Source organism: Haliotis cracherodii, unplaced genomic scaffold (assembly GCF_022045235.1).
Source record: "Haliotis cracherodii isolate W230 unplaced genomic scaffold, xgHalCrac1.p SCAF_2, whole genome shotgun sequence".
Taxonomy (NCBI): Eukaryota; Metazoa; Mollusca; class Gastropoda; order Lepetellida; family Haliotidae; genus Haliotis; species Haliotis cracherodii.
Window position 1 is genome coordinate 7,373,148 of NW_027266275.1, and position 26,978 is coordinate 7,400,125.

At 39.7% G+C, this 26,978-nt stretch overlaps 2 protein-coding genes across 2 annotated transcripts in view; one reads left to right on the forward strand and one right to left on the reverse strand.

The window, feature by feature from the left end:
* The window catches only part of LOC139469658 (protein ecdysoneless homolog), a 41,325-nt gene extending 19,251 nt beyond the window's left edge, over window positions 1-22,074 (reverse strand). Inside the window, exons 1-2 of the mRNA XM_071251888.1 lie at window positions 21,803-22,074; window positions 5,227-5,344 (exon numbers count right to left, since the gene is read on the reverse strand). Coding sequence (XP_071107989.1) covers window positions 5,227-5,344; window positions 21,803-22,004 — 320 coding nt within the window. The 5' untranslated portion in view covers window positions 22,005-22,074. The remainder of the gene's footprint in view (window positions 1-5,226; window positions 5,345-21,802) is intronic.
* Window positions 22,075-22,096: 22 nt separating this feature from the next.
* LOC139469659 (ragulator complex protein LAMTOR2-like) lies at window positions 22,097-26,865 on the forward strand. Its single transcript, XM_071251889.1, has 4 exons — window positions 22,097-22,239; window positions 23,581-23,743; window positions 24,510-24,599; window positions 25,521-26,865. The coding sequence occupies exons 1-4, from the start codon at window positions 22,172-22,174 to the stop codon at window positions 25,575-25,577; spliced, it is 378 nt and encodes a 125-aa protein (XP_071107990.1). The 5' UTR covers window positions 22,097-22,171; the 3' UTR covers window positions 25,578-26,865.
* The last annotated feature ends 113 nt before the right edge of the window (window positions 26,866-26,978 follow it).

Sequence of the window (26,978 nt, forward strand, 5' to 3'; positions counted from 1 at the left end):
CGTACATTACTCGACTAAACCCATAGAGACCAGTCCACAAGTTGTCTAAGCTGACATGCATACTAAACCAATAGATAACAGTCCAGCTGTAGTAATGGTCATGTCATTAGCTGTCACTCAGAAAGAGATGTGAGCACTATATATAGAACTAACCATCGGATACTGCATATAAACAACTGACCTAGTTTCAAACTCCAAGGGCATAATAAAAACTTTCATCATTCTGTAATCATTGCAACTGTCAGTCTGGCCTCTGTGAAGCCGCTCTATATATGTATTCATTGTCATGACTGAATATTTCATCAAACAGTGTGTTTGAATACACCATCATACAGGCCTGGCGTGTTTATAAACTAAGTACCTGTGTCCATATTATGTTTGTTGTTTAACGCCACACAGCAATATTCCAGCTATATGACGCCAGTAAATAAATAATCGTGTCTGGACCAGGCAATCCAGCATTAATATCATGAGCATCGATCCATGCAATTGGGATACAATCTCATGCATCAACCAAGTCAGCAAGCATGACCACCCAATCCCGTTGGTCCCCTCTTACGACAAGCATGGGTTGCTGTAGACCAATTCTCTACCCAGATCTTCACAGGTGTTATAAACTAAGTACTTGTGTTTATACTTTGTATGCATACATGATCCTGATGTCTGAGGCTGTATACAGGCCTATTTCAAAGAATTTTGTATTTATCATTTTCCATGACGCCCTCTAAATATTCTGGGTTGTACCATGGATGGACCTCTGTGTCAAAACCCACAAGCATGGCGAAGACGGTAATAAAATGATCGAGCCACTCTATCATGTCGCTCAAGATACTGTGTTTGTGCCAAAGCTGGGCATCCACTGACAATGTGTTGGACAGTCTCATTAAATTCATTACATAATCTACATTTCATATTTACATTTTGATGCAAAATCACACAATGACGGTTTCGAAGGGGAAGTGACTGGTCCTGAGCAGCAAACAGACAGCCTTCTGTTTCACTTTTCAGGCCAAGCCGAACTCATCCAAACGAAGGACTCTGCAAGGTTGCTGATCCTCTCAACACACTGCACATAAACTCAAAGCAGTGGTCATTCAGATAGCGTCTCCTTGAAAAACTGAGTCTGGGCCGACTTGATATGGCACGTCACTTGGTTGACACTCATTTCTGTACCGTCCAGCAGTACAGAACCATCAACAAAATCAAAACTGACATTGAGATTATGTACCACATCCTTGGCTCATTTACAAAAACTGTGGAATGCCTTGTTTTCATCATGAGTCTTGACATGCTTCACAAGAGGATCATCAGACAAATAAATGTGTGCAAAAATGCACAAAACAATTCTATCATGAATCAATGATTGGTAAATATAAGCGATTGAGGGAAGAGCGAAGGTGGTAGGATCTATTGTCTGACATGATTCTTCGCGTGAGGGTGTCAATACCCTGAATTTCTTGTTTTGTCCAATCAACAACACCAAAAGAATATGAAAGGACGCGTACAGCATAAGTATTTGTGGCTTTAACTTTATTGCGAGCATTCAGCTCTGAACTCCAGATTTTCTTAAGTCTACATTTGTACTCAGCCCAAAGTTTTTCCTTGATATGAGCATTCTGGAGTTTGTCCCTAATCTGCATCCCTAAATACGTGTAGGCCTGACCTTCCACGAGATAGTCATTCTCAACTCCCTGGGCAGTATACAACCTATGCTGCCTAGGGGTGCTAGAAGGTTAATGTAACATAGCTGGGGATAAGGTGTTTCCAGATGTTTCAGTAGAATGTAGAACAGCAGACTGGGGGCTTAGAGTCGCACCTGGCATGGAGATCCTAATGAGAATCTTGGTTTGGCTTTAACTGGTGCCAGCGTGTAAGCCTGTATCAACTATTCATTATCCAATAGGGGAATTCTACAGTGAGAGAATGGGGTCTAACCAGTAGTCAGCAAATATTGCTGCTGTTATTCCACAGTGAGTGAGTGAGTGAGTGAGTGAGTGAGTGAGTGAAAAGCATACTCTGCTTTAACACTGCTCTTACCAATATTCCAGCAATATCATGGCAGGGGACACCAGAAATGAGCTCCACCCTTCGGTGTGACAAGCGAACGCTTTAACCACTACCCTAACCCACCTTGTCTCACAGGAAGAACTTTGTTGAAGTATATTTCAATATAAATGCCAATATACTATATCATATTGTACCACCCTTTGTATATAATATATGTATTTATATTGTATTTGGCCTGTGGCCATTATACTGAAAAAGACTTCAACTACTTTAACCATGAATTCCCACAGAAGACAGGCATTAGATACTGGGGAAATATTCTGCCCCTGAATTCTCACGAGCAGACAAGCGTACCAGGTATTACGGGGACCCACTCTGCTCCTTAATCCCCATAACAACCCGAGATTACGACGGTTGACTGATCTTCATCAGATGTACTGTCTTCAGCATCACCAGCCCTGTAATTTCCTAGCCCTGAGTACAGGGAAGCTATGGTTACAGCTGACTTCATGCCTGCCTACCTCTCACCCCACAACCACCATCCCGCACCAAGCACCTGCAGGGGTCACCGAAGGTCAGTTCACATGCGAAGACTATCATAACATCACCTAGATCACATACACAAGCCCTGTATCACACCTCATGTTCTTCAATTTCAAGACCAAAAAACAGACGATGAGAGATTTTGATAAACAAAACAGGCTGACAGAAATCTGACATTTTCTTGAACATTGGAAGAAAAAACCTTTTCAAACATTTAGCACAGTCAGCATGATATTTAAGACACAAATCTTCCATTCAATTCCTTTAACTATGCAAACAAAAGATAGAACTGACATAATAGAATTCCAAATAAAAGAAATACAAAGAGAGGCATTAACCCCTTTAGTACTAAAACATTCTCTATTTACACTGTCAACATGAGTGCATACAATCTCACACATAAAGAGTCATCATTCAGACCAGATGGTCCACAACGAACTGCCCTAATCCTTTTCATGGAAACATGAAAAAGATTAGTGGCCCACGGTTCCCTAGTTGACTCAAGATCTGCTTCATGAACACTTTTACATATGTATACAGTCGTCCATGTCTGCTCGAAACATGCCACACTTGTGTCCTTCACTCCATAATGACGCTTTCTTCTACCAGATCAAACAAGTGCTTTCCTGAAATATTTGAATAGGCACGAGTGTGTTCTCTATTGAACATGCTGAAATACTCAGATATATATAGAACTGAAATTAAAAGGGTTTTATATGAAGAGAATGTTTTTGCGTTCTGGGTTTGGAACACATGGACTACATACCTGTTTAAAGCTTGATCTTTGTGCACATATTTAAACTTTATATTAACGTCATTGGTTCACAATGCCTTTTAGAAAGTGGTCAAATGTAACATGTTATATTTGGGATTACACTTTCTTTCCAAAAGGTGCAACCAGGTGAATTAATCTTGTTGCTCACCAAAATATTGGGTGCACTATTTTATCATAAATTGAAACACTGTATTTTTAGTTATTTTGAAAAATAAATAAATTCAAAGAGAAAATAAACTTGAGAATGTGGTCCAGTATTTTATTTTTAGGGAATCTAGATATGGCTTTTCACATCTTGATATGTGTTTGATGTGATTGTAACCTCATGAGTTATTGTTCAAGAGGTAATTGTGAAGAATTAGGTCTGCAAGTTCACTGCATTCAGACCTACTGTGCATTTCAGTATTTCCATGAAGTTTTGTTTCTTGGAATCTCAAAAATTGCAACCAATTCTAAAAGAATTCAGTTCTCCTCTTTTAACAAATATAACTGCTGTGGTGGGAAATGTTACTGCAATGTTGCAACCTGGCAATAAATGTGCAGCTTGGACATAGCGACATCAATCCCTGGTTAGTAATCTCAAACTACTTACCATATTTTCTATAGTGTGCACTTTTTCCCCAAAAAACACAGCTGTGTAGAAGGGGGTGCGCATTATACACGCCATAATGAGTTTTGATGGGTTTTTTCCCCCAACGGAAAGACCGGAAATACCATGTAAAAAAATCCATACTGAAGTATGCAAATTAATTATGTAATTACACTGTCTGGCTATAAAAACTGTTCTTTGTATATCTGGACTTATGTTTGTAACTTATTTCATCAATTTTATTCAAAATTCCTTTTAATATTGTTTTAATTACTGAATCCACTAGAGAGGGGTGCGCATTATACTCAAGAAAATATGGTAACGGTCTAACGTGAACTTTGAAGGCTGTTTATTGTTGTAAATTGGTACGCGAATTGGTTTCATTTACTGTTCTATTTCCATGTTCAGGAGTAGACCTGATGACATGGCCATTCCTCTAAGTGATATTAGTGCTATAATTCTCTTCATGAGGAAGATGGGTTTAACGTCGCTTACAAACAATATTCCAGTCATATCACAGCGTGTCAGCTTATTCGGGGAGGAAAGTGATGCAGGTGTAAGATAGTTACCACCTTGGTAAAAGCAGGTGAGGTGAAATGGGGTTTAATATCGCATCCAAGATTATTGCGCTTATATAGTAACGTGCATGCCATGTGTGTGTGGCTGCTTGTACTAGTCCAGACTAATAGTGCTAGCCCACTGAGATACCATGCGTCAGTTTAACATGAATATCCCACTCAGACACAGTGTACTGACTCTGAGCCAACCAGTCATTGTTTTAGCCAGGCAGGGTAACAAGTAACATCTTTTAATGTCTTTTGGTATGCGTGGCCATGGATCAAAGCCCGGACTTTTCACTCTCCGGGCGGACGCTCTACCATTAGACCACAGAGGTGAGACCAACGAACACAAAGACTATCATTACATGGGTGTATGATTGTCATAACTCAGGACTCGTTGAGGATGTGGAAAGTAGTCCCACAATTCCCATCACATTTAGCACTGAATCAGTGAGTGAGTGAGTTTGGGTTAACGCCGCTTTTAACAGTATTCCAGTTATATCACGGCGTGTCAGCTTAATGTGGGAGGAAAGCCTGAAGTGATGCAGGTCTCAGACGTTTAGCACTTCGGTGAAACCCACGAGCACATTATGGTGCTGACAAACCTAGAAAAATAATCGGGGCGAACCGGGATTCGAACCCACAGTCATAGGTTTCTGGCGTGCCCAAGGGACGCAACTCTGCACAGCGAATGACGGCGCCTTAGACAACTGGGCCACCCGTGCCCCCAGCATTGAATGAGAATGACTTACTTGATGACAAGACTTGGGTACGCCCTGGAGAGCCGGAACAGGAGGTACACGATGAACCATTCATCGTCGATGTTCTCGCCAAAGCTGGTGCTGCTGTACAGGTGAGGGGGGAGGTTACCTGGCAACAAAAACAATTGATATACCACCAGGGCTGTAACCATTTGTTGAAGCATTGTGCACTGTGACAATAGGTGCCTCGTTGTGTTGAATTATCATCATCATGAGGTTGTGTATCAGATACTGGACTATATTGACAGTGAGACCTCGTTGACTCTGAGCGCTCAAGGACTATCATTAATAAACTGAGTTATCCCATGTTCGGGACAAGAAAAGTGCTAGTATTGGACCACAGACTAAAGTGTTGATATGGATCATATGCTATAGTGTGGACATGGACCATAGGCTATAGTTTTAATATGGATCATAGCCAATGGTGTTGATATGGAACATAGACAATAGTATTGATATGGACCATAGGCTATAGTTTTAATATGGATCATAGACAATGGTGTTGATATGGAACATAGACAATAGTTTTGATATGGACCATAGGCTATAGTTTTAATATGGATCATAGACAATGGTGTTGATATGGAACATAGACAATAGTGTTGAAATGGACCATAGGCTATAGTTTTAATATGGAACATAGACAATAGTGTTGATATGGACCATAGGCTATAGTTTTAATATGGATCATAGACAATGGTGTTGATATGGACCATAGACAATAGTGTTGAAATGGACCATAGACTATAGTGTTGATATGGACCACAGACTATAGTGTTGATATGGACCATATACAATAGTGTTTATATGGACCATAGACTATAGTGTTGATATGGATCATAGACCATAGTGTTGATATGGACTATAGACTACAGTGCTGATATGGACCATAGACTACAGTGTTGATATGGACCATAGACTACAGTGTTGATATGGACCATAGACTATAGTGTTGATATGGACCATAGACCATAGTGTCGATATGGATCACAGACCGTAGTGTTGATATGGATCACCAGTGTCCAGGGTGAATATGAAAATAATGAAGTCTGGACCAGACAAACCAGTGATTGATATTTTGAGCAACTAAACCTAAACCCTAGGGTACAATAATTCGCAAGTCAACCAAGTCACCGAGCCTGACCATCCAATCCATTATGTTGCCTCTTGCAACCATGGCAACAAGCATATGTTGCAGAGTACCAATTCCAACCAGAAATCCCCCTGGGGTTTGTGTACATGAGGTTTCACTGATTTCTACAATCATGATAATGAGAATACCTCACATGGTATTTTAAGCAATCGTTGAGATGAAATGCATGATAATGACAGTTTGTAAAAGAGACTCCAAGATACTGTCAGAAATAAATTGATTCAAACTACCGTCTTCTATCTAGCCACTGAGCCACTAGACTATGATAAGCGACTCCATAACATGACAAGTGCTGAGTTTTCTCACACCAGAGCATGTATCCAATCACAACCTTACAGTCACCATACACAACCTTACAGTCACCATACACGACCTTACAGTCACCATACACAACCTTACAGTCACCATACACAACCTTACAGTCACCATACACGACCTTACAGTCACCGTACACGACCTTACAGTCACCGTACACAACCTTACAGTCACCATACACGACCTTACAGTCACCATACACAACCTTGCAGTCACCATACACAACCTTACAGTCACCATACACAACCTTACAGTCACCGTACACGACCTTACAGTCACCATACACGACCTAGCAGTCACCATACACAACCTTGCAGTCACCATACACAACCTTACAGTCACCATACACGACCTTACAGTCACCATACACGGCCTTACAGTCACCATACACAACCTTACAGTCACCATACATGACCTTGCAGTCACCATACATGACCTTACAGTCACCATACACAACCTTGCAGTCACCATACACAACCTTACAGTCATCATACACAACCTTACAGTCACCATACACAACCTTACAGTCACCATACACAACCTTACAGTCACCATACACAACCTTACAGTCACCATACACAACCTTAATGCAGCCACCATACAGTACCTTAATGCAGCCACCATACACGACCTTACAGTCACCATACACGACCTTACAGTCACCATACACGACCTTACAGTCACCATACACAACCTTACAGTCACCATACACAACCTTACAGTCACCATACACAACCTTACAGTCACCATACACGACCTTACAGTCACCATACACGACCTTACAGTCACCATACACAACCTTACAGTCACCATACACAACCTTACAGTCACCATACACAACCTTACAGTCACCATACACGACCTTACAGTCACCGTACACGACCTTACAGTCACCATACACGACCTTACAGTCACCATACACAACCTTACAGTCACCATACACAACCTTACAGTCACCATACACAACCTTACAGTCACCATACACGACCTAGCAGTCACCATACACAACCTTACAGTCACCATACACAACCTTACAGTCACCGTACACGACCTTACAGTCACCATACACGACCTTACAGTCACCATACACAACCTTACAGTCACCATACACAACCTTACAGTCACCATACACAACCTTACAGTCACCATACACAACCTTACAGTCACCATACACAACCTTACAGTCACCATACACAACCTTACAGTCACCATACACAACCTTACAGTCACCATACACAATGTATCCTATCCTTTCTCCAAGGCTGTGCAGAATGACAAATCCATGAATGTATAGTAATTCTTTCCTAATAACAGGCAAGTCTAGATGAACCGACAGTACATTAAGGATGCCAGTCATTTAAAAGGACAACTTGTTATTATTTATATAATCTAGGAATTATGATTCAAACTGATAATCATTACCTTAGAGACTTTTGAAAGACTTGTTTTAATTATTTACATGATCTGGACCTTATGATTTGAACTAATACCGTATTCGACGTAATAAGCGCCCCGCTCTAATAAGCGCCCACGGCGATATTTTCCAATATATTGGCTAGTGAACAATCCCAATTAGCACCCTTCCGACTGATTAATGTACACAATTTGTGTACATTTATTCGTGTATAATACGCAATCATGTGTTATATGCACCCTTAATTACCAGCAATTAAATTCTGGAAAAATATATCTGTCTTGTATAATACGCACAGACTTTTCTTTTGTATCATTTCGGGCTGTCAGCGGAAACCATAAAATTTACGACCTTTCACCAAAATTATCTTCTAATAAGAGCCCCCTTTTTCTAATTTGGAGAGCGCCCTGGGCGCTTATTACATCGAATACAGTTATCATTTCCTTAGCAACTTGTGCAAGTTTAAATGTATTCAAAGTGACCCATTAAAGTCCTATCATACATATATATATGATACACAGAATACAGGAAGTAGCTTACTTTACAAGGCTTATGACTTACCGTATTTGGCCAAATAAGCGCCTAGGGCGCTTAAAAAAAGACAGAAGGGGTGGGCGCTTATTGGGACCAATTCAGAGTCAAATTGGCGTAAATTCATCAGTAAGCCTTACCACGGTCAGATTACCGCTATTGACGACTTGAAACGAACTTTAGTTGAAAGAGAATGGATACATATATAATAAATACCATACTTTGATTCATTAAAAGTCATATTTGTTTTTGTTGTACGATTCTATGTCAACACGTAATTCTCGCGATCACGCGATCACGTGCACGGGAGCCTTGACGGTGACTGGTCAGACTGTTTCCATGTAAAAAATAATACCCGGCAATAGCGATCAGCTGCTTCACTTAGGGTTATTATTTTTTTAAATATGTTTAGTAAAAGCTGCATCTAAATTAACAAGATATTGGAATATATTATTCCTGATAAGAAAATAGTTTCAGATACAACTTTTGCCAATCCTTGCATTTAAAATCCTGTAAAGTTATATCATTGGGTGTATCTTGACCAAATCACCGGTAGATTCCAAGAAAACGTGTGTACAGCAATCTGTCCGGCTTAGTTTACGAGAAAATACACAAGGTAATCTTAATCCCTGGATATAAAACAATGCCTAGCTGAACCAAAAATACAATTTAAACGGTAAATCAACATGTCTGGTGAGGGGCGCTTATTGGGTCGACTACGGTATGTACAATTCTTCCTAACTATCAACTTTAGATTTAGAAAATCCTGAAATTAACGCGAACGTGAATTAAATGTTCAAAATGCAAGGTCTTGCATTAATGAAACTTCGCATTTTATGTCTCCAAATGACTATCAACAATAAGCCTCACTGCACACTTTGCATAGTGGAAATACCAACTTGAATATAAACACAAACATGGTTTAGTGAGCAGCTGTTGTAACAAGTATATAACCATGTCATTGAAAGAATAGGAATTACACAATAGACATCCGAAAAGTCATCACTGCTTTGATCAAGAGTTCTACCCACTCCAACAGTCCAGACAGATGCCACCCACCCAACACATCGTCAAAGGCCGACACGACCCAACGCCCACCGCACCGATAGGCTTCACACTCCTCTGATCTACAGCCTTTGTCTTGTCATCTGCCTTCAAGTTTGTTGACACCTTCTCCGTATACCAATCAGTAAAATGGTGTTGGTTCAAATATTTTATTGCCTTCGAACTTCCTTAATGCTGGTCAACAGAATAAACACATAAACTGTGTGTTTTTAGGTTTGATTTGATTAATTTAATGTTGGATTAATGTTTGTTTGTTTAACACCGCACTCAGCAATATTCCAGTTATATGACAGCGGTCTGTAAATAATTGAATCTGGACCAGACAATCCAGTGATTGACATCATGAGCATCGATCTACGCAATTGGGATCGATGACATGCATCAACCAAGTCAGCGAGCTGTTGGATTAATGTAAGGATATGTATAATTCCACAGGGGATGGGGTGAGGGGAGTCGTATTGATGTTGAGTCGCTTGTTTGGCTAGGGGCCAGCAGCCGTAGTAATTTGGAGATGCATTAATGTCCAGATTTACAGTTCTTTTTACACACCACTTTCTGGTGAGGTGGATAAGTGTTAGTGACTTAAACACATGTAATGGTTTCTTGGTATCCAAACACTTTAAATGTAGGAGTGCTTGATTTGATTAAGATTTGACATGTATGGAAAATATAAAGAAATATCACATTTTACCCCAAGCCCTTTCTGAGAATGTGAAATATAGTCACACCTATTCCTATCAAGTTACGCGGGGAAGGTTAAACAGATTCAACTCTCAAATACTCCTCCCGAAACAACAGTTAACAAGCAACAACATTTACAAAACGATTCCTAAAACATTAATACGGGTGAGTGTTTGGGACAAACAAAATGTCTTGCCTGCTCACATGAGATACTGTTTGTACAACAGCAACAAGCAGACGGACATCAGCCCTGCCATACAGCAGCTAAGTAGGAATATCTGCCATTGCTCTCATTGTGATAATGTCACATTTGACCTTTCAACAGAGACATACCAAGTCATATTGTGGTGTGGTCCTGTTGTGGCCGACTCCAGCATCACAGCTGATGTCAGGGCTAAACCCAGGGTGCAGCTGTCACATACACTTGTCTGAATATCTGTTACATCTTTGTGTGTGTGTAACTGGGATTACCATTCACATAAGCATGGGCAACATCACTGGAAAGCATTATCAAATGGTGTGAATCCAATATTACTTCTGTTGTATCAGTTAAAGTCCACTGGAATTCAATATTAATTTCTTTACCATGTTTACATCAACATCAACTTTATTTCCATCTCATTGATTTTGTTTTTAATGCAGATTTGTTATTCTGATCCTGTTTATATGAGGAAGGTCTTACAATTTTTCAAAGGATTGTCACAGATGTGTGAGGATAGGATCTCTAATCAATATGTTGAAATGGTTATACACTGTATAACTAAAATCAAATTAATTTTCATAACGTCAATTTGATGAGCAAATTTGCAAATTTTACCCCTTAAGTATATTTTCTCCCCCAACAGACCAAACAGTAAAACAGTCAAATATTATGTTCCTAGCTTGTCCACTAATCTGTGCTGTAACATAGGCTCAGAGAGACAACATCTTCAACAAACATCAGGTCATACTGACATTGGAAAAGATATTCGCTGGCAAAACTAGTTGTCATCAGATGCTATTTTGAGGTCCTTGTCACTCTACACACCTGTCTAGACTGTCATGAAATGAGGTGTCACCACCTCACACAGACTTCCTGTTACCTGGCTACATGGGAGGTGGTGAGGTGAAATGGGGTTTAACGTCGCGTCCAAGATTATTGCACTTATATAGCGACGTTCATGCATGTGTGTGTGTGTGTGTGGCCGCTTGTATTAGTCCAGACTGACGCCGATTTATAATGCTAGCCGATTTATAATGCTAGCCCACTGAGATACTATGCCGCAGTTTAACATGAATGCCCCACTCAGACACAGTATACTGACTCCGAGCCGACAAGTCCTTGTTTTAGCCCCTTAATGCTGAGCGTCAGTCAGGGCAACAAAAAGTACCATCTTTTAATGTCTTTTGGTATGACGAGGCCGGGGATCGAACCCTGGTCCTACCGCTCTCCAGGCGGACGCTCAACCTCTAGACCACGGAGGCGGTCCCTACATGAGATAATTTATCTGACAGATGAAGAAAAATCAAAGTGAGTGAGTGAGTGAGTGAGTGGGTGGGTGGGTGAGTGGGTGGGTGGGTGAGTGAGTGAGTGAGTGAGTGAGTGAGTGAGTGAGTGAGAGAAAAGCATACTCTGCTTTAACACTGCTCTTACCAATATTTAAGCAATATCAGGGGACACCAGAAATGAGCTCCACCCTTCGGTGTGACAAGCGAACGCTTTAACCACTACCCTAACCCACCTTGTCTCACAGGAAGAACATTGTTGAAGTTTATTTCAATATAAATGCCAATATACTATATCATATTGTACCACCCTTTGTATATAATACATGTATCTATTTTGTACTTGGGCCTGTGGCCATTATACTGAAAAAGACTTCAACTACTTAAACCATGAATTCCCACAGAATACAGGCATTAGTTACTGGGGAAATATTGAGTGAGTGAGTGAGTGTGAGTGAGTGAGTTGGGTTTAATGCTGCTTTGAACAGTATTCCAATTAGAAAGTCTTATAAGTTTAGACTAAATCCACCATAATCACTATTGATTATTTCTCGAGTTCACCCAAGGCAGAACTCCTATGGCAAATTCACTTTTAAACTTCAAGATCTGACAAAATCACCAGTCAATTCAGTTCTCCAAATTAAGCCGTATTTATCCTGATCATTCCTTGATTACACCACTGGCAGTGTGTGAGCCACTGGCCTGAAGGAAACGTTCACTCCAGATTGAGTATTCTATGGGGACCAGAGGTTTATACCAAAAGGAGCGCAATCAATAACGCAGAAGGAAGGGTTAAATACATACCTCACCAAACTCACATCAATACTTTACCTTACAAAGCCAAGGAAGTGAACACGAGTTATCATGGTCATGTGTTTGTATGTCAATAGTGCTTCTTAATTCTTGCACATACCATAATAATATAGGGCACAGGCAACATGTAAGGTGTGAAAAATGGGGGGGTGCTTCTGGGTCAGGCATACAATAGTTCAGAATTCTCAAATATTTCAGACCAAACTTGAGCACCACATTCCACTGCCAGCATGGCCATTGCAGCATTTCAGAATTTACTCTTGCCATACAAAAGATATGAAACATCTTGATGCTTTATTACTACAAGGACAACATCTAATGAGCATCTATTGACTGATCATAAAATCAAATTTATTTTCTTGCTACTTCTTCATCTGTTAAATGTGTTTGTTTGTCAGTTGTGTCAAACCATTCTCAGCAATATTCTAGCTATATGGAAGCGGCCTGTGCCAGACAATCCAGTGATTGGACAAGTCATTTGGATACAATGGCATGCAGTCAACCAAGTCACCAACCCAGACCACCTAACATATTCGTTTTAGTTGCCTCTTACAACAAGCAAAGGTTGCTGGGACCTATATTCTCTCCCGGAATCCCTGTGGGCCCAATGTTGTTGATTTGTTTGTTGTTTAACGCCACACTTTGCAATATTCCAGGTACATGATGGCAGTCTGTAAATAATTGTGTCTGGACCAGACAATCCAGTGATTGACATCATGAGCATTGATCCACGCAACTGGAATACAATGACCTGCATCAACCAAGTCAGCGAGCCTGACCATCCGATCCTGTTAGTCACCTCTTACGAACAAGCATAGTCACCTTTTACTATGAAGCTACTGTGAAAGACAATAAGGTAAACAGCCTTTCTCATAAACATTTAGAGTCTTCAGATCTATCTGCTTGATTAACAGATCTTGGAGCAATACTGAAAGCTATAGGTATACCTAGATTTGAAATACTAATAAATACGTATCACAATATGTTTGGAAAATACCGGTATATTGATTTTTCAAACTCATGCATATTTTCATCTTGTTGGCAAAGGGTACATGTGTGACAAGTTGAATTGAAATTCTGAAATTCTAAAATTAGCAACTGATTCTAGTGATCCAAAAGTGAAATTATTCACCACCACCTTCCTGTATATAAAAGGTCTATTGTGCATATGTTGTCGCCATGGCAACATCCAACAAAAGTTTGAAGTTGTCAAAAATGTGTGTTATTTTTATTCAGGTTCATAACAAATGACAGATGAAAGGACACATGCAATATATTGTGGTTCTTAGTGCAATACATGACTCAATATTGCAATACATTGCAATACGAAAGCCAGGCCAGTACCCATCACCATTGAAAGAAGAACAGTCAGATGCTGTGAAAACATTTCTCCACCAATATATCATAATTATCCTCACTGAAAATTCTGAAAATTCCCTAATCTGGTCACAAGGCTCTTATCACACCAAAAAATACCTCACGCTTTGTCCAAATCCCTGGCTTTCTTGTGTACATGGTGTATTTGAAAATGATTTTTCCCCTGAACTTTCCCCAATCAGCTGATTGTATTGAAACCTTGTTAACTCAAATTCACAAGGAATATAGGAGGGAGCATGCCTCACATCATATGGGGCTCATATGGAAACATAATATCAAGACAATGTAGATGAATTTATGAGTTTGCCATCATCCATATTAATCTTGTCAACAAGAAAGGAGGCAAGACATGCAATGTAATATATGAAATTGATCAGAAATTGTTTGTTGTTTAATGCTGCTCTCAGCAATATTCCAGCTATATGACAGCGGTCTATAAATAATCGAGTCTGAACCAGACAATCCAGTGATTGACATCATGAGCATCGATGTACGCAATTGGTATGCAATGACATGCATCAACCAAGTCAGCGAGACTAACCACCCTATCCCGTTAGTCGCCTCTTACAACAAGCATAGTCGCATATTATAGCAAGCATGGGTGGCTGAAGACCTATTCTAACCTGGATCCTCACAGTAAGTGATAAATGTCTGAGACCTGCATCACTTCAGGATTTCCTCCCACATCAAGCTGACACACCGTGATATAACTGGAATACTGTTCACAGTGGCCTTAACGCAACTCACTCACTCACTTAAATACACAACATTCCTCCTTCACCAGGGAATACAAATGGCCGCTATACAGAGTAGTAGTGACGTGTCATTTATTAGTAAGCTAGTGGCTTGATTTGTTAGAGCGTCATTTCAAATTGTCTTTAAGTATTCACGAGTGATGGAGAAACGTAGTGTGTAGAAACCCATGAAGTATAGATGTTGAAACACTACGAGATTTATCATTTAGACTTTGGGATGGTATTGCTGTTAAAATTGTATTATGAAATACAAACCACAGACATTTCACTTTGAACACTTTTATGCAACTCTGCACAGCAAATTATGGGCCCTTAGACATCTAGGCAACCCATGCAACCTTATCATGATCGATATACAACACAACATGTATAGCAGTTTACTGGTGCATTAAAACATTTTTACTTGTGAAGGTTCAGACATGTTTTGTTTTGGTTTTTTGTTGTAGTATAACGCCACACTCAGCAACATTTGAGCTATGATGGTGGTCTGTAATAATCAAGTCTGGACCAGACAATACAAAGATTGACATCATGAGCATCGATTCACACAGTTGGGATACATTAACATGCATCAACCAAGTCAGCGATCCTGACCACCAGATCCGCTTTTTACCTCAAGCAGGGGTTGCTGAAGACCTATTCTACCTTGGAACTTCACGGGTCAGTTCAGATACGCAATAAGACTATTCAAACATTCAATGTGGAGGTCAACTACAAAATTTGCATTCATACCCTAAAATGGTGTCTATCTCTTTACGCAGAGATTCTAATTTGGACCAACTCAAACAGACCAGCAAAACAACAATGCAGGTCATACAACCCTTCAGACTGATTTGAAAATCAATACCGATATTAAACATTCAAACAGTGTTAAAGGGAAGCTCTTCTCTGCTAATCAAGCTGAGACTGCCAAATTGAATTTGGTTATCCAAATAACACTTTTGTTGTCTGCAGATTCATGTTCGATCGTTACATTAAACCTGACTATAACAGGATTCCAAACAATGAACTTCAATAAAGGAGTAGCCATTTATTGTCAGTATGATAGCCAAGGAGTTTCATTCAATTGGTTTTTTTTATCTCTTAAATTCCTTCAACAAAGCAATTTTTGGAACTGGTGACAATAGCGTCATAATTGTAACATCTTAAAACACATATTTGTCATCTACAATAGTTTTTGTTTAAGAAAATATATTATCATCCTGAAATGGCTCTCAAAGGAGGTATGCTTGGAAGGCCAAGCAATATCTCCTATAATATATTGCTACAATGAAATTGCATCATAATGCTTTGCAGACCATTGTGGCATCATTGGTTACCATGACGTCACAATCAAATGACATCACTAATCTTTCTGACACTGAAGCTAGTTAGCTGTTTTTTTAACCATGTTAAAACAATGGTCTTTACTGTACACAAATTGAAAAGCTGGAAGGTGATTTTGGATGATAAAAGGAATCTCAGCAAGCCTCAGGGTTTTTAACTGTTATAGACTTGTGTTGATATATTTTCAAAAACGAGAGAGTGTGATTTCTCTACAGATTCTGTTTCTAACATGTCTGTTGACAGATATTTACTTGAGTTCAAAGTAAGTCAGTAAGTGAGTGAGTTGGGTTTAATGCACTTTAGAACAGTATTTCAGTTATCACGACTATATCATGGTGTACAGCGTCATGAGGGATGAAGGACTGAAGTGTCTCAGGTCTTAGACTAGCACTAAGGTGAAACCCTCCAGCATGGGTATGCTGAAAACAAACCTGGAAACAATGAGAACAACTCTGGAATTTGAACCCACAAACGAGGTGTATTGCCACCTTGTACGTCATATCGACATGAAAATGTCCCTTGAAGATCTGAGTTAGAAATGGTCTTCAGCAACCCATGCTTGTTGTAAGAGGCGACTAACAAGATCGGGTGGTCAGGCTCGGGTTGATGCATGTCATTGTAACCCAATGGCAACAAACAAACAAAAAAATAAATTGTCAAAGAAGTCTATACAGGTTATCCAGCCTGGGTGACACCAGGGCCCACTTGCACAAAGCGATCTTAGCGCTAAGATGATCGTAACTCCCATACTTTAACATAGGCTTACAATAGTTGTAGTGTTAAGATCGCTTGGTGCAAGTGGGCCCTGGACTTGAGAGACCTATCCAGTCTGGAAAATATATTGTTGTAAAAAAAAATATGGCTACAATTTAGAAAATAGCAATAAAAAACAGCTTCATCAATTCATCATTCTCCAATTTCACCATTACTACAAGCATGAAAGGCCTCAACTAAGGATGTGGTCCAAACCAACTGCAACAGAAACAACCTTGCTTAGTTGCACCCAATAACATTAAATCTAGTGTGCCCTTGCCAACACCATTTGGCAGCCAACGGCCAGTCAGGCCAAACCTACTCTTTATCCAGTGTTATCTGGATTGCAGGTCAATTTCTTCCATCTGACAGACAAATTGCTGGATTATGTTTACAGTGGCTGCGATGCTCAATTACTCCTAGATAGGTTTAGGAGCTGTAGGAAATTAACAGGCCATGTGAGGATGATGAATTGTCCATGTTATTTATGCAACACAACATGATAACTTTAGAACCTGTGAAGATCCAGGTCGGAATAGGCATTCAGCAACCCATGCTTGCCATAATATGCAACTTGTCGTAAGACGCGACCAACAGGATTGGGTGGTCAGGCTCGCTGACTTGGTTGATGCATGTCATCATACCTGAATTGAGTAGATCGATGCTCGTGATATCAATCACTGGATTGTCTGGTCCAGACTTGATTATTTACAGATCACCATCATATACCGAATGCATGTCATCGTATCCCAATTGCGTAGATCGATGCTTATGATATCAATCACTGGTTTGTCTGGTCCAGACTTGATTATTTACAGATCACCAGCATATACCCGTAGCTCGAATATTTCAGTGTGTAGCGTTAAACAACAAACAAACAAAACAATCTTTTTGGAACAATTACTGTATTAGGTTCAAAATGTAATACTTTGGAGAATGTTTTTTTCAATGATTAATATTTCAATAATAGATACATGTCACATATCAAGACTACAGTTTCAAGGCAGCATGTTGAAGAAGTTGAAATGCTGTGTGTTGCCAAGACAGACAATTGACAGGCAAAATTTGAAAAGAAAAACCTGTTCAATGACAAAATATTTTCATCATCATTATGATCATAACAATCAGCCCTGTGGGGTCGTCGTAAAAGGCGACTAAAGGGATCGGTTGGTCAGGCTCGCTGACTTGGTTGATGCATATCATCGATGCCACATTGCGAGGATCGATGCTCATGATATCAATCAATGGATTGTCTGGTCCAGACTCGATTATTTACAGACCGCCGTCATATAGCTGGAATATTGCTGAGTGCGGCGTTAAACAACAAACAAACCAACCAGCCCCGTGGGGATTTCAGGAACTGTGTGTTCTGTGAGGATCGTGTTGTCAAGCTTGGTTACTTGTTGTATAACGTGTCGTCATATCCCGACCATGTGGGATGATGCTCATCACATCATCATTGGTTTGTCAGATCCAGACTTATTTATTTACAGGCATACGTTGGAAGATTGTTGAGTGTGGTGTTAAACAACAAACACAAGAAACAAACACACGGATTGTTTCATCATGACTTTGTTTAAAAAAATGCATTTTGATGAGGTTTTTTAAAAAAAACTGCAAATCAACTGACCTGACAATGCAACCTGTCATGACCAGACCAACATTTGTTTTATATTCATATGATTGAAACCACAACATTCGTAGGTCCAAGGGAAGTTCAGCATAAAGCACTCTAAGTAGCGACCATTTCGGTGGCCAAATGAGACTTAAATCTATGATACCAACCTAAATTCATCTACTGCTCGCCATTTGACTACCTAAAAGTAAACATAACTGGCAACAAAATCTCTTTAGATATCTGTTGGCCCCTAAAAACTTTGGTTTGGCTCCTATCATGAATATTTTAGGAGCCAAACCAAAGTTTTTAGGAGCCAACAGGGAGTCATGGCTCCCTAACAAACAAAAAAACTTAGAGGGCTGGCATAATTGGTCCCTGTTGAGGCTTGAAAACTTGTTCAGGTAGCCTGTCCGGAGTTAAACTATGGACGCGGAGAATGTACTCTCGTCAACTTTCCCCCATACTGTCAACATGTTCAGAAACTATATTGTAGTTTCAACTTTGCCGTGTTAGAAATAAATAGGGCCTTGGGTCCACAAGGTGTATGGCTACAGGGTATGAATCTAGCCGCCCTAATTATTCTCTCAACAATAGGTTCAGGACAAGGACCCCTTGACTTCCATGGATAATTTCAAACACTACATGTCAACACCATCTCACACACAATGCCACATCCCTTCAACACAGTTCAATTCCTACAGTTGATGTGAGAAACTACCCTACTCTGTTTTCTAAACCTTGAACTTTGAACGTATGTTTCGCACATGTGCCTTCAACAATACCAGGACAGCTGGAAACGGTCATAGGTGCGACAGAAACAAACAACTAAACTAATACAGCAATATAGTCACAAAAAACAGAAACATACAGCCAGCTCAAAATCCATATCTGTGCCCATGGAATAAGACCAATGTTATACTTATAATTGGATTGGATTAATCAGGCTAATGTGGAAATATTTCATGACTCTCCAAGAATGCATGCCAAGCTATTTCAGGGGTGCCAATTCAAATACGTCATCGACGTACATAATTGAAATACAGGCCATTCAGGATGAAGTACATGTGGGGAAATCAATAAGCTGCTACTATACAACGTGTACTGTAGGGGATAACAATAACACCAATATTGACAGTTGCTGGCCCCCGGTAGTGACACTGTTGGTAATTATACCGTAATACATCATAAAGACAGGAACGATTAATTACCTGTAGACAACACTATTGTTTTCACTCTTAACTTGGTAGTTCCTACAGCTGAATAAAAGCTCGTGTTCTTGCTTTTGAAACAGCTGCACTGATGCAACAATTTTCTGTATTCAAGGGGCTCAAGGGTTCTGTAGTCAAGGGACATTATGGCTTTAAGGTTCTGTAGTCAAGGGGCTCTTAGATTCTGTAGTTAAGGGTCTGGCTCTATGGCTTTACTCAAGGGGCTCTAGGGTTCTGTAGTCAAGGGTCTGGCTCTATGGCTTTACTCAAGGGGCTCTAGGGTTCTGTAGTCAAGGGTCTGGCTCTATGGCTTTACTCAAGGGGCTCTAGGGTTCTGTAGTCAAGGGGCTCTATGGCTTTACTTAAGGGGTCCAGGGTTCTGTAGTCAAGGGGCTCTATGGCTTTACTTAAGGGGTCCAGGGTTCTGTAGTCAAGGGGCTCTATGGCTTTAGGGTTCTGTAGTCAAGGGGCTCTTAGATTCTGTAGTTAAGGGTCTTTCTCTATGGCTTTAGTCAAAGGCTCAAGGGGGTTCTGTAGTCAAGGGGCTGGCTCTATGGCTGTATTCAAGCGGTTCCTATACTATATTAAAGGGCTTCCAAGGTTCTGTATTCAAAAGACTCAAGAGATTTGAATTTGAGGGGCTCCAGGGTTCTGTAGTCAAGAGGCTCCTAGGTTCTGTATTCAAGAGGCTCTAGGGTTTTCTATTTAAGGGTCTCTAAGACTGTTTTCAAGGGGTTCTAGCATTCTGTATTCAAGGGCCTCCATGGTTATGTTTTGGTTTTCAGGAGGTTCCAGTGTTCTGTATTCAACATTCAAGAGGCTCTTGAGATTTGAATTTGAGGGGCTCCAGGGTTGTCTACTCTTCTAAACAGAGATACGCCATTGAGTAGGTTGGGTTTAACACTGCTTTGAACAACATTTTAATTATTTTATGATTTGGAGGAAAGCCAAATGTGATGCTGTTAGGTGTTTTCCAGTTTGGCAAAACTTCACAAGCACAAGCATGGTGCAGACGGGTCTTTATGAATTGACAGATCATAACAGATCCCTGTCAGAGGATTCAGCCAAGTCCAGACTCAACTATTTCCAGACTATAGATCGTTCAAAGATAGAATAGTTCTTAAGGTATTATTAACTCAAAAACTTTTATAACATAATGACACACTGAATCAGACAATGATACAAAGAGATGTAGTTCACATCATTTCACATCAGCTGATGACACAACAGACCGCACAATCCTTATTTTAGATTTTTTTCAAATTGCATTTCTCTAAAAAATAATGCATACCTTTAGCCTTTATCATTAGCTGTGACAAGAAATCTAAATCAAGCTTTGGGTTCATCTGTTTGTCCCAAATCCCTATGTTCCTACCTGTAGTTTATCTGCTATCTGTAAATTAGTGAAAACATGACAAAGGTCAACTGTTCTGCACCTGGGTTTATGGTGCATATGTAAAGCCTTCAGTTAAACTAAATGACAAATATTGTCAGTTAAATGGTGAATATTCATCTTAATATCATATTTTTCAGTTCCTCAAAATTAACAAATTTAATTGATGATGACCATGATTGTACCTAAGACTACTACCATGTGTGTAAAATTATTTTTGACTATTACTATGTGTGTGATAGAATGAACATGCATCTACTTATTCTACAAGCATCTTGCTCACATGAAATTTATTTTTTAAAGACTGTATCACTCATTATTACAATCAAGCTAGAGTGTGACAATAACTGTGCTGGCTAAAATATCAATCACATTACAATGATCATTTCATAATTGACAAGGTAAATGTCTCTCCTGAAAATCATCTTTTAAAAAATAAATGATATATCAGCCTAAATTCGATTTACACACGAGCCCACTGATTCTGGTTCTGTCATAAATTTGCATGAGTAAGATGAAAATATTTTGACAACAACCAAACCACCTCTAAGAGAAAAAATCAGACGAATGACAATGCCATTGTTAGGAGATCAATTAAGGATTGACAGCCCTGAGGGAATCTTCGTTGCTACTGAATGAGTGGGCTACTCAGTGACTAATCTGTAAAACGTCAACCTTACCTTTCCCTACAACGGGGGACAGTGTGAAGGGTTCGCACTGCCAAATATAGTCGATCAGGAACGGGCTCAGATGAGCTAGAAAAATGTCAACTTGTTCCTCAAGGTATGCCTGAACTTCATCGTCTCCTATTCGGTTTGGAATGGACGGAAACAGATAATACTCCACGGTGTCTTCGCTAGACCGATGGCCCTTGCCTGCCATGCCGATGTCGTCCTGTTTCGTTCTATAAACGAAAACACGGAAGTGGAGTTATTCGGTAGGTCAGCCAATCAGAAAGCGCGTAACATTGCGCTTCAGAGGATCATGTGACAGGTGCTTTCCTCAAAGATCCAAGGATTTCTCAACATTGGCAGGAAAAAGACGAAATAATGTTAAAACCTAAAGCTTTGACGCAGGTTTTAAGCCAAGCAAACACCGGAGGAGTTAGCAGTACACTGTAGGTTGAATGCTCTTTGTTGGTATTTCCAAGGGGCGTTCTTTTCGGAGCCTTATACTTGGGGTATGGTGTTAAAACCAACTCTATCTTCATCAGTTCATCACCACCAGCTAGCTGATGATGGACCTACTAAGATTTCCAAATGACGCAACTGCTTGCATTATCACACCAATATCTCAAATCTGTTTAGATATATGAGAGAATAGGAGTGGCAGTTTAGATACAGTGCAGTACACCCTTTGCAATATACTTGCCAACATTTAGTGTATTACAAGACTACTGACATCATTACATGGAGTCGAGCTGTGTTCATTACATTGTAAGAGAACCCAAGCCTGTGACCTTCATGATCTAATTGATTCACCTTTTGTTGTGTGGCTATAAATTATAATAAGAGTCCTCTTTGAAATTGACTAAAAGTCTTTCTTGATATGATTGGACTATGAAATTATCGTTGGATGGAACTAGATTATCAGACTTGAGTTTGTAGACGAGGAGAGTGGGTTGCATCATGAATTCTAATCAAGAAGTGAAAGTCACTGACCATAGATTAGCCAATTCTATTATTAAGATGTGACTACTTCTGTCTCAGGAATGTCAAGAATTATATGGTGAATCAATAGTTCATGGTTCAGTTCACCCCATGCGACCCCAGTTTGGGATTGGCCTCCAGCTATACTGGTCCAGACTCGATTACTCCAGTCATAGCTGGAATATTTCTGTGTGCAGAGTTAAACAAAAAAACAACTATCCAGAAAAGTGTTCACGTTTGTCCTGAAAGGTGTTCACGTTTGTCCTGAAAAGTGTTCACGTTTGTCCTGAAAGGTGTTCACGTTTGTCCAGAAAAGTGTTCACGTTTATCCTGAAAAGTGTTCATGTTTGTCCAGAAAAGTGTTCACGTTTATCCTGAAAAGTGTTCATGTTTGCACTGAAAGGTGTTCATGTTTATCCTGAAAAGGGTTCATGTTTGTCCAGAAAAGTGTTCATGTTTATCCAGTAAAGTGTAGATGTTTGTTCTGAAAGGTGTTCATGTTTGTCCAGAAAAGTGTTCACGTTTATCCTGAAAAGTGTTCACGTTTGTCCAGAAAAGTGTTCATGTTTATCCAGTAAAGTGTAGATGTTTGTTCTGAAAGGTGTTCATGTTTGTCCAGAAAAGTGTTCACGTTTGTCCAGAAAAGTGTTCATGTTTGCACTGAAGGGTGTTCATGTTTATCCAGGAAAGGGTTCACGTTTGTCCTGAAAGGTGTTCATGTTTATCTGGAAAATTGTTCATGTTTATCCAGAAAGTGGATGTTGTGTCAAAGTAAGTATCTGTCCTTTCACCATGTCACTTCTGTCCAGTCTGCTCAACAATGAAGGGTCCCTGTTGGCATATTCCGGTTACGGAGACAAGGATGCTGCAGTCACTGCCGCCATCGCAAGCAGCATCTGGACATCGTATGTGAGGAACGGAACCCAGGCCTTCAATGATGACAAGTTACAACATGTCCTTGTAGAGTGCAAAGTAAGACTGCATCCAGTGTTGCTATCCTAACATGATAGTTATCAAACTTAAGATATTTAGTACATGAAAGAGATTGTTGTTCCAATTCAGTGTTTGAAATAATTTTAAAACCCAAACAGACAGTTGGACACGTGACCCGTAAGTGTTGCCTGCCCATTTTCAAAGTTACCTGCCCACATTCAGACATATTAATAATAAAAAATCGCAAATATAAAAGTCAGATTGCGTCGTGATTCAGTTGAACTAATGCAAACAATGTAGAAGTTTTAATAAAACTGAATATGTAAGAAGTCTTAAAATTAACTGCCCGACAGGCCGGCAGGCAGAGGAAAATTTCATGCAGCCCAACAGAAAAGTTACCAGCCACGGGCAGGCAGTTATTTCAGACACTGTTCCTATTACATTGATTTCTTAATTAGGATCACCCGGTAGCAATAACTGTCTGCATATACTTGTTGGTAGCTTAAATGGAACATGGAAAAAGCAGCCTCTACTAAGATATAAGTGAAAAGCATGTTGGTTGTTTTTAAAGTTTGTCAATGAAAGTAGGCTCAACTCATGTCGAGTCAGATTTGGTCCTGTTAGGCAAGCTGATCCATCCAAAGTGTTGGAACTACAATTTTCTTTTCAACTAAGCAAGAGGTGTTATATTGCAGATCAACTTTCCCTCACTGTGTACGATACTTTCATGTTAAAAGTCCACTCAGTGGCATGTTCAACATATTTTATGAGAGCTTCAGTCAATGTTATGCCCCTGTTGTTTCAGGAAGGGAAGGTCGGACTCACCAAGGTGGCCAACCTGCTCCTGTGTGTGTGCTGCAAGGACAGTGTAGGATTTGGAATGTTAAAAGCAAAGGTATGTAGTATATTGTGGAATCATTGGATTTCAGACATCAAACTTTGTTGGTTGGCAATGCTTACAACGATTACTCACGCATTAACAGGCACTGTAGCATCACGCAGGCGTAAATTCTCAGATGATGGTTTGTTTGTAAGAGGAAGTGAATTAGATGTTTTACAGTTGTTCACATAATTAGTGACAAATTTACAAGGGTTTGTTAAGCGTCTGAAATCCCATAAAAGGGATAACTTTAGTATAGCCTTTTAATTCAAGGAAATCATGTGACTACTGTCAGTGCCAAAACCTTTTGATTCTACTAACCCAAACTTGGCTCTTATTATAATTTAGGGTATGATTCCTTGTCCACTAGACAAGAAAATATATTTGTCTTTGCTGAAGAAGAAATTTCCTGCTTTTGAAAAAATCATCAAATGAAAGAATTGGCAAGGTCTTGCAAGGATTATCTCCCCTTTATTGTAAACATCCTGTGTGTTTGTTGTTGAATGGTGCACTCAGCACTATCCAATATAAATCGGCAGTGTAAATAATGAAGTATGTCCACCCAATCCATTTCAAGTCACCTGTTACAACCAGCATAGGTCATTAGGGACCACTTTTAAGCCAGAATACCCCTGAAGATCCTGGTCAGAATAGGTCTTCAGCAACCCATGCTTGCTGTAAAAGCGACTTTGCTTGTGCTGGGTGACTTGGTTGATGCATGTCATCATATCCCAATAGGGTGGATTGATACTCATCATGTCAATCACTAGATTGTCTGGTCCAGACTTGATAATTTACAGACCCGTCATATAGCTGGAATATTGCCAAGTATGGCGTTAAACAACAAACAAACAAACAATTTTAAGCCAGAATCTCCATAGGGTGCGCAACCACGAAAGTGTTCTAAGAATTTGGTGGGATATTGTATTGTTTCAGCTGGAAGCATTAGCCACATACTTGGAGGAACCTCTATCTCAAGTGGCAGCCTCCTGACAGTGGGCAGCAGGCTAGATGTGAACAGACAGTGTTGAATACGGCTCCTGTGACCATCATGGTTGCTTCCTGCACCATTCCCGGCCTTGGTGCCAGAAACAGGCTTACTCTTTGAACAAACACAACTTTGATTTCCGTAGTATTAAACTCCTCCCACATAACAGTTCGAACCATATAAATGTGTACTAATGGTTAAGCACCCAAAAACCTATCTGTTAAATTCAGTGATATGTCAGACTTTGCACTTAAGTCATGCAAATAGTAATAGTGATAATAATCTAGGACCACCTGAAAAGTTGTTTTGCTTTCCCTATCTATAGAAAATTAATGCTGTTAAAGTTATGTCAATACAGATAAGGATATTTGACATATCACATCAGAAACATTTTGCAGTATTTGGGCCTGTAATATACACTACACAAAAGAACACCCAATTCTTTTATATTTATAGCAATATGAAAACCCGGGTGTTCTTTTGAATAGTAAATGTTAGTTAATCTCATGCATTGTCAGTGGTGCCATTTTTGGTCATACTGCTGGTGTTACAAAGCATGTCCTGCTGAAGCTTAAGAAAATAAAAGAATTGGTTCTCGGGCAACGGCTTTTGAAAATGTAGTTCAGGCGGTGGTGGTTTTTCCCCCCATTTTGTTGACAATAATTTCGGCAAAATCATGTTGTTCTTAAGTATTATACCATTTCACTGCTGAGGTGTGTTTTCGATAAATGGAATATTTAAAGATTTTTATAGAAGGTAGATACAATTTTATGGTTTACAACTTCTTTAATACTGTAAAAAGGGACGTTTCGGTATAGATCCTTATACCGTTTTCAAGCAAGATGTGACGAAGTTGTTATCCATAAAATTGTGTCTACCTTGTCATCCTTCAACTTCTAGTAATGCCTATCAAACAATTTATATATATATTTTTTTTAAATGGAATTAAAAATGAAATGTGCCGCTGACTTTATGATGATGCGGGAGAACCAAAACTATTATTTTTCTGTGGCCTATGCTGGCCAAAACACCATGTTGTCAGCATGCTGGTGCATGATCATCAGCTTCACTGATCACTAACATTTGACTTAATTGAAGCTGTAGGATTCAGTTAGCTAACAGAGAGAATACCTAGGCTATTACTAATATTTAAAAATATAAGGATTCGTCCTTCACTTGGGGCGGGGGATAGTCCAGTGGTTTAGGTGTGGTGAGAAAATGAAGCCTTGCTATAGCTGCCACTGAAAAATAAAAGGATTTCTTCTGTCACTTGGGGAGGTGGGTAGCCTAGTGGTTTGGCTCGTCACTCTGAAGGCCTGAGTTCAATTCTCCACATAGGTATGATGTGAAGCTCATTCTTGGTGTCCCATAATAATACTGGAATGATGCTATTAAAAAGCAGCAAA

Coding starts and splice junctions, on each gene's coding strand:
- LOC139469659 (XM_071251889.1), top strand. CDS start 22,172: ATGTTAAAACCTAAAGCTTTGACGCAGGTTTTAAGCCAAGCAAACACC. Junction 23,744..24,509: donor ATGTCCTTGTAGAGTGCAAA/GTAAGACTGCAT, acceptor CTGTTGTTTCAG/GAAGGGAAGGTCGGACTCAC. Junction 24,600..25,520: donor TTGGAATGTTAAAAGCAAAG/GTATGTAGTATA, acceptor GTATTGTTTCAG/CTGGAAGCATTAGCCACATA.